This window comes from Gadus morhua, chromosome 21, assembly GCF_902167405.1.
Source record: "Gadus morhua chromosome 21, gadMor3.0, whole genome shotgun sequence".
Taxonomy (NCBI): Eukaryota; Metazoa; Chordata; class Actinopteri; order Gadiformes; family Gadidae; genus Gadus; species Gadus morhua.
Window position 1 is genome coordinate 6,920,742 of NC_044068.1, and position 8,726 is coordinate 6,929,467.

Consider the following 8,726-nt stretch of genomic DNA (forward strand, 5'->3'; position numbering starts at 1 on the left):
TGTCCCTGCTTGGGAGTGGGTCAGGGGGAGGGGGGGAGGGGTCCTTCCATTCTGGAACAAGTCGACTGTTGTTTTGATCCTGTCTCTTTCCCTGCCATAAATAGTCACTATGTGTGTAATTATATCTGTTGGGTGGATTTTATTGTGCTGGAATGATACTTATAGGTTGATAAAAATATATATGATGTGAAACAAACTGCTGCGGTGGATTTATCGCATCTATAAAGATCTCTTTGTTTCTCCTACAACGACTACGTTAATGGAGTCGAAAAACCGAAAAGGTATTCTAGTCAATGAGAAGCGAAAGACGCTAATATGCAGTCTGGAGTGAATGATGTCGATTCAGCAGAATCTATACAAACAATTATGATTTTATTCAGATTTAAGTATAGCTTTACTCAAACCAGACAGTATGTTAAAAAACATTCTGGAATGTTTATGTGTGAGTGCACACACACAAACACACGCACACGCACACGCATACACACAAATACACACCCGCAAACACCAATATCCATGACGTCAAATTGCTTTTGGTGTCTTGAAAAGCGCCATTAAATTGTTTCAATGTATTCTTTATTCAACCTGGCAAGTCATTGAAGACATTAACAAGTCACTTATATTCACCCACGTTATTTCTAACTGCAAACCATTGTCTGACAGGTGGTTATGTCTTAATAAAGAACGGCAGGCGGGGTTGAACCAGGGTTAAGCCTTCAAAGCCAGTGACACCTCTATTTGGGTTTTACTATTTCTTCCTTGTTTAGATGGAGCAGCTAAGTAAGACGATATGGGATGAATGGTCAGGTGACCTTAAAATAGTCTCTCTCTCTCTCTCTCTCTCTCTCTCTCTCTCTCTCTCTCTCTCTCTCTCTCTCTCTCTCTCTCTCTCTCTCTTCCCCCCCTCCCCGTCTGTCTGTGTTTCTCTTTAACAGAAACAATAAATTGCATGACCGTCCTTCATTAATTGCTTTGCGATTAAACTTCTTTGTTGTGATTGGTGGAAAAACTTGTGACAATTAATGAGACCCCCACCACCACCTGGAGCGAGGTATGTTCAAATGTGTCACGTGGGGGAGTGCTTCCATGACTGCCAATCATTCCTCTAGCACAGTAAGGATTGTATATTAAAACCTCAGTGTGTGAGTTTGTGTGTAAGTGTTCCAACAGAAGTGGGTGTATTTTGGATTTTCAGATTGTGCCGTCGCTCACTCCTTATATTTCAAGACAATAAAAATTCGTTGTGCCATTTCTACTCGGTCTTCATCTTCAGAGTTGGTGAAAGAACAGGTTACTGAAACTATCCTCATTTAGACGTCCTGTTGTGATTCATTCTAACCGGACGTGACCGATAGCATCATCTGGTGTCGTCGAAGCGCTACTGCGTATAGGCCTAAACACGTGCTGGGAGGGACACGATGTGGGCGCGAGGACGTGTCGAGGAGCGAGAGGCCGCGCCGCTGCTCGTGGGCCGCGATGATTGGCCTGAAGACCAGCATGGCAATATTTCCTACACAGGTGTCCGTGTCAAGGCACTGAGAGTGTATGTAAATACAATTAAGTGAAACTCGTCACTGACGAGTGTACAGCGACGTCAAACAAACCCCTCAAAGAAACTTTAGTCCACACAGGTTGAGTTGTAATTGGATTGGGTAAATTCGACTGGTTTGATGAGAGCAGACCATCACTAAAGGTAAGCAAGCGGACTTGCGCTCGTCCATGTAGTCCGACGCGTTGACAGCTGTTTCCCAGAGCAGGCAGTAAAACTGCATTCACCGGTTGGGTTGGACAAAACTGCGCCACCACAACTGATACGGAAATAAGGATTTCAGCGTTTTGTGTAGTGTAGCAAGCGTTGCTATGACATGTAGTTAGGCGGCCTGCTATTCCTACTCAATAACGATCGCAATGCAATTTGTAACATTGAAGTAGGCTATGCATTAATTCATTTTGATGTCGATATTGTCAACTCTTTTTTCTTTTTACTTTCTGTTATCCCAAAGTAGGTTCAGGAAGTCTATACGAGCTGACGCGCCAAACAAGTGTTGTCTTTTTTAGGTTTTTTAAAGAATAGGTTCTTTGCTCCTTGTCTGTCCCAGGCCTGTATCTGAGGTGAGATGAAAGATGCCGCAGATCGCGGCCACCACAGTGCTGCAGCTTGCGCTGCTCCTCTCTGCCCTTCCCGCCCAGTATTTGATCTCGCGCTGGAGCGGGTCGACGGTGGCGCAGCGCTTCCACGCAATCACGCGGTGAGTTCAACAAAGTGTTATTTATTCATAGTCTGCTATAGGACAAAATAAAGTTAACATAGTAGGGTATTGTTTCGTGCACTATTTCTGTTTCACTGTGTGTGTGTGTGTGTGTGTGTGTGTGTGTGTGTGTGTGTGTGTATAAATATTTGGATTGATATGTCCAATGCTTTTTGGAAACGATTCCTTCATAAAACGGGCCAGACAGATTTTGTATACATGTTATCCTTAGTAATTAGCTACGTGGGTATGCCGTCTTTCAGAACCTTTCATTACCCGCAAAAAATAGAGAAAAAAGAGAGCATCCTCAATGTATCCAGCACTTCTGAAAATGCACTTCCGAACGCGTCTCTGTCCCCTGCACATTTCAAACCAAACTGACGCCCATGATTGTAACCATGCTAATGTCGTAGGTTGCGTGGGATCTGGAGAGAATGGAAGGCATCATACCTCAACAGCACGGCGTGGAGCGAATCGGTGCACGAGCACATGTCTAAAGTCAGGTGCGTGCGTGAACCAAGAACCCTTGTCTCAGCACTAAATTAAACCAAACGCTCATTGGGCCTAACTGAATTTCCGTTGGAAACTGGAATAAATAGGCCTACCTATGAATTACTAAAATAATGATTAAATTAAATGTCTTGCAGGTCTCTGATTGGTTTAGGGGAGGGAGGCCAGGTCTCACCAGAATTAACTGATCCTGAATGGACGATGTTGGACAATGATCAGGGCTATTTTGGAGGTTTGTGAGTCTGAAATGGGAACAGTCTATAGGCCTAGCTGATGGAAATAGGATATAAGCATTTCGATCAACTTATTAATATAGTTCATATCTTTTTCAGCCAGACCGATTTTTAATTTAAATATCCCATCTTCTGCAATAAACTAAATGCTTTACTCCCCAAAAATATTTGAAGCTTCATATCTTACAAATAAGCTCATTCAAGCAAATAAGTGATAGACCGCAACCCCTTCCCCCAAACACAAACACACACACACACACACAATCTCACTTCCCCCTTATCAGACCCAACCGTCAACATTGAGGCCTTTGGGTCCATTTCCTCCTTTTCTAAAAAGAACCTTATCAGCTTCTAGGGCCGTGCGTAGCCCCCGCCCACTCTTCGTCTTCCTGCGGGTGGGCGAGGTGGTGAGGGAGAGGAAGGCTAACATGGTCGGCGTGGTGATAGGCTGGGATGATGAGCTCCGGGCCCCTGAGGAGTGGCTCAACAAAGTGTACTCCGACCATGAGGTGAGTCCAGCTGAAGCCACAGCCTGAACGGTACAGCACTGTATTTATCAAGATGCTGTTATCAACACTGTTCTCGAGGTTGAGTTAGCACCGAACACGGTTTGCTACGCTGGGGACGGTTCTGACTCTGAGTACCCATGGGAACCAGACGAATTTGCCAGCTCATGCTTCATTTCCTGTGGTACATACTGTACTGTATGTCTGGCCCCCCCTCCCGTTCAAACAGATTTCCAGCAGACCTGGCACAGTTTGGGCCAATCACAGCGGCGTATCCGATAAAGGGGCGGAATTGATACATTTTCTGTACAGAGGCGCGCCCTTCATAAACAACCAAGATGGCTGATGTGTCACAAGTTTCCATAGTCCGATTGTTTGTAGGTCTTTTCAATTGGTCTGGTGATGTCAGGCTATTTTCTAATCGATCCCAGCCGAAGCCTGTTGATCTTTATAATGTGATGATGGGTCAAAATGAACACATAACACATAAAATATGCAACCTCCTCACCTCAACCAGTGTCATCGTTAAATGTTTTGCTTACTTCAGCGACAGCCTCAATGGTTAACCTAGGTGACCCACTCACACATTTTGCATATTTGTGTTTTTAGATACTCGTGTGGCTTAGTGCATGTCAATGTGCAAATGTGATGTCGTACCTGTTGTTGTACATGTGTGTAATGCTGTGTGCCTGACCGTGTGTGTGTGTGTGTGTGTGTGTGTGTGTGTGTGCAGGAGGCCAAAGTACTGCATACGCCCCACTACAAGGTTCTATTCCAAGGCCCAGGAGCTAAGTCTGTCCTGATTGCTTACCTCCCTCAAACACAGCTGGAGCGCATCACTGATGTGGAGGTAGTCACTGTTGAACGAACACACACACACACACACACACACACACACACACACACACACACACACACACACACACACACACACACACACACACACACACACACACACACACACACACACACACACACACACACACACACACACACACACACAATATTGGCCTGATACGCTCAGCTGTTACCACACTTTTAATAGTTTTGTTTTGAATCATCATGTTCATCAATTCGAATTAACGGCTATGTAGGCGATAGTTGTTTGTTTAAGCAGGTAGATAGCCAAAATTACAGTATCGCTTACAGCGCCTTTAAATAATAGTAATTTGGCGAAAGACTATGCTTGTGTGTGATCCAAAGCCTAGAGTTAGACATTGGGGATCGAACCTTGTGTCTTTTGGCAGGAAGTCACAACCCCACAATACAAGACACTTTGCCTAATGCATCCTCCTGCTGATACAAAAGCTTGTTTCCCCCTGCAGCTGACGATCCCCACATTGGATAAGTACTTCACCCACTTCAACGGCAAACAGTTCGTCATGCAGAGCTGGCTCAGAGAGATGTACCCCGACGACGAGATCGAGGACGAAGAAGAGACATGGCTCCATTGAAGTGGTGAATATACTGTCATGCAGCTATTTGTGTGCTTGCGCGCGCACACACACACACACACACACACACACACACACACACACACACACACACACACACACACACACACACACACACACACACACACACACACACACACACACACACACACACACACACACACGTGGTTTGCAAACCGAATGTCTGATGCACCACAGATAAACCCTGGGTTCAATTTTCGCCGAAATAACACTTTTAACCGTGACTGCAAAAGTATTTTGCAGAGTGTTGTAAGATTCAAAGACTGATTAAGGGTTTGGGAGCTAGTATGTCAGAGTTTCGACAGATTTTAACTAGCAATGAGTGTAATGTGTTTAGCAGAGAAGAAGAACAGAGGTTCAAAGGTTAACTGGAATGTCCATGAGAAGCAATGAGTGTAATGAAGATGGATCTTTTTTTTCTGCGGTCTAAGTGAGCAGTATTTTGAATACCGAGTACCTTGATGTCAAACTAAGTGGTTCTTAAAAAATGATCTGCAGACTGATACAATAACAACCGTGCAATAAAATACAATTTATTCTACAAAAATAGAATCCTTCTTCAGGACTTCATATATATATATATAAGAAAATGGCGATGGTGAATGAATGTGTTCAGTGTTTCTTCCGGGCCTTGTCCAGGAACGTGAAGGTGACCGACACCCGCGACGACGCCCACGCCACAGTCCGACCGTGGGTGACAGAACGGGTGGCCTCCCCCTCTCTCTTGACCCCGTCCTCCCCCTCCTGTTCCTCATCCCCGTCCTCTGGGCTCCTCCACTCGCGTGTCTCCTCCTCTCTGACCAGCAGGGGGGGCCCCAGAGTCTGCCCCAGCAGGTGGCTCAGGTCGCTGGCCTTGCGCTGGGCGTTTTCAACCGCCTCGAGACACACCCTGCATCTACAGGACGCAGAGACACGCGGGAGGACTGTTACGGACAAGCATGGGGTGGCTGGGAGTTGGATAGGTGGGATGGAGGGATAATGGATTGACCTTTTTTTTGTGGAATTACCAAACATTCACTGCTTGTAACGTCATTGTTGCAAATCAAAGACAGCATTGATGTATTTGTGCGTGTGTTACAGGAAGGACTTAGAGATAGTGATCACTTATGTGTATACACCTAACAACGAAAATCCACAGTTGCATAATCACAGAGACTACGTCTAATGACAAAACGGTCCATTGAAAGATGATTTAGAATGAGCAAATAGTCATAATTCGTAACGAAGGAACAGCAACTGTTGGATGTTTCATTGAATGTCAAATTATGATAAATACGACAATATACAGTGTTTCCCCCAGAAAATGTCTTAGTCAAGGTGGTCAAGGAGGGGGGGGGTCCGTTTCAATTCCATTCAAAAAGCCTTATGGCACGACCATTGTTGTAACAGTATTACTGATGCATATTGATCTTTATTTTTTTACACCTGATGGAAGTATGTTTTCTTTCCCTACGAGAGTTTTCTACTTTGTTAATGCATAATAATTAAAAGATATTTATTTAAAAAATATATATATTATATACATTGGTAGTGAAGGCAGGGCCCTATTAACAACACAGTACTGGGGGAAACACAGATATAAATAGTTTATTTTACAGAGTGGGGTTTCTATGTAATAAAATGACAGACAATGTCTATAACTGATTCATGTATTAATATAAGTTTGTTATTACCTGAGATTGCTGAGGGACTCTTTGCTGTGGTGGAACCGAGGCGATCCTATGGAGACGCTTTTATCCAGCTTCTCCAGCAGAACGCAGCACACTCTGTCCATCGTGTGGAAGTCTGAGAAATCCACCGCGGCCTGTGTGGTAAACAAGGCCAGGACATGGAGGGACCATTCAAGATCTGTCATTTAATATGAGGGCAGTTTGTTATAAATGTAATAGTTTGGCTTGCCTCTGTGTGAGACCATTTCGATTTAAGAGAGCTTCTGGCGAAGTTCTGATCCTCCGCGCACATCTCTTCTCTGATTTGTTCAGGGAATCAATGTCGCCCGTCAATAACATATTAATTTCAAAATCCTGCACGCCCTTCATCATTTCACAACTCTCTTCATCGTAGCATTCAGCACCTTCATTTGTTATTTAGGAGCAGATAGTAGTTTGGCATGTTACTCAAGGATAGAGAGACTTAACGCCCAATATTCCCGTATGGACCCTCTTCAAGTATGGGGTTCTGATGTCAAAATATAAGACTTAAGACCAACCCCTCACCTCTGCCTGCATATGATACACGTCATTCTCCCGATGGATACTCCTCTTCACAGACACCTCTTCTTCTTTGACACCATGTTGTCTGAAAATGATGAGAACAATGATATAACGGCTGGGAAGCACACGTTGATTAAGGACCCAGAATTCATGAATGAGGCTTCACGATTACTCCCTCGGAGTAGACTAAGTACGGCTAGTAGACTCAATCGGTCAAAGATGCTGACTAGATCTAGATTTTGCTGAACAGGGTACCGGGCAAGCTTAAATTAGGCTCACACAACATTGATTTAAGAAGGCGACTCGCAGTCAGACGAACTAAATAAAAGTGCTTAAGGTTTAATATAAAAGGGAGTAACTTTTTGAATGAGAATGATACTTTCTACTTTGTCTGGTAATAACAGAAAGGTCCTGGTCATACCAGCAAACTCAGACCAGGCGTCCCGTAGTCTAGAACATCGGGTTTACATGATCACTAAAACGTATAAAGTAAAGTAAAGTGCACCTAAGGGTTTGTTGTATGTATTCAAGTCGGCGGGACACGCTGCTGCTGGCGTCGCTGGCCGACTCCTTGCTGCTGCTCACTCGGATGCTCAGAGTCACACGGTCCGCCTGGCGAGAATCTTCCGCGAATCCGGTAACCTGGACCTCTCTCACTCTAGGAGCTCTCTGTGGGGGAGTGGAAGGCGACACAAGCCCTCTCTGTCTATGGGGAGCAGAATCCCCAGAGTCAAAACAAACTCGGTTCTGGTTGTCCATGTCGGTAGCAGCCCAAGCCAACTTCTGCTGCTATGGTGATACAATGGATGATGGTGGTGTGAAGGGAAGTGTAGTTTTATTATTGTTCACTGGGGACTACAACGACGGCGAGTCGTTTGTTCTCAAGGAAAGCGTTGTTACTTTGTTTGGCCACTAGGTGGGAGGCAATGCTCCGCTTTTGAGTTTACCAAGCCGAGACATATTGTGCAAATTGCAAAGCATGGGGATAATAGTCAATAATAAAACACGAGACATAGCGCAATGGGAAACCCAACTCACCCGTGAGTTTGAAAACTACTGCTGCTTGTCGCCAATAGGTGGCAGTCCAAGCTTTTGAAGCAACCTCATAACCTGGTAATAGGCCATTTAGACTATTAAGGAGAGCATACAGGCCTCTCCTTGCTTGAAATTAGTCGGCCTACACGTTATCGCAATTATGTCAAGTTTTCAAATGCAACAATTGTAATAACTAAAGGCAATGCCACAACCTACTGTATTGGGTGAATATATAAGAATAATAGTAGTAGTATTATTCTAAGTAATAATAATAATAATAATACGTTTATTGGAGTAGGGCTAATATTGGATTGCTTATCAAAAAAGCAAAAAAAAGGTTCGAAATTCAAATCGACTTAAACTATATAATACTATACTAATATCTGTATATGACTAATATTATAAATGATACATATGTAATATTAACTGAAGGGGGACCTCTTTCGATTTAGTAGGCTATATAATGCGCTCACTTTAAATAATCACTAATATAGATATCTATTAA

The 8,726-nt window shown here is 43.9% G+C and overlaps 2 protein-coding genes across 4 annotated transcripts; one reads left to right on the forward strand and one right to left on the reverse strand.

The window, feature by feature from the left end:
* The first annotated feature begins 1,451 nt into the window (after positions 1 to 1,451).
* On the forward strand, positions 1,452 to 6,263 carry si:dkey-261l7.2. 3 transcript variants are annotated; one of them, XM_030344613.1, is made up of 8 exons: positions 1,452 to 1,693; positions 2,100 to 2,249; positions 2,663 to 2,752; positions 2,897 to 2,991; positions 3,341 to 3,501; positions 4,232 to 4,348; positions 4,824 to 4,956; positions 5,590 to 6,263. In XM_030344613.1, the coding sequence occupies exons 2-7, from the start codon at positions 2,125 to 2,127 to the stop codon at positions 4,950 to 4,952; spliced, it is 717 nt and encodes a 238-aa protein (XP_030200473.1). In that variant the 5' UTR covers positions 1,452 to 1,693; positions 2,100 to 2,124; the 3' UTR covers positions 4,953 to 4,956; positions 5,590 to 6,263. The 3 variants fall into 3 exon arrangements, with proteins under 3 accessions (XP_030200473.1, XP_030200470.1, XP_030200471.1); XM_030344610.1 differs by having other exon boundaries at positions 1,453 to 1,693; positions 5,613 to 6,263; XM_030344611.1 differs by lacking the exon at positions 1,452 to 1,693 and adding an exon at positions 1,771 to 1,928 and having other exon boundaries at positions 5,613 to 6,263.
* On the reverse strand, positions 5,486 to 8,005 carry irak1bp1 (interleukin-1 receptor-associated kinase 1 binding protein 1). Its single transcript, XM_030344609.1, has 4 exons — positions 7,692 to 8,005; positions 7,190 to 7,271; positions 6,647 to 6,777; positions 5,486 to 5,868 (listed from the first exon to the last, which is right to left on the reverse strand). The coding sequence occupies exons 1-4, from the start codon at positions 7,943 to 7,945 to the stop codon at positions 5,586 to 5,588; spliced, it is 750 nt and encodes a 249-aa protein (XP_030200469.1). The 5' UTR covers positions 7,946 to 8,005; the 3' UTR covers positions 5,486 to 5,585.
* Positions 8,006 to 8,726: the final 721 nt, after the last annotated feature.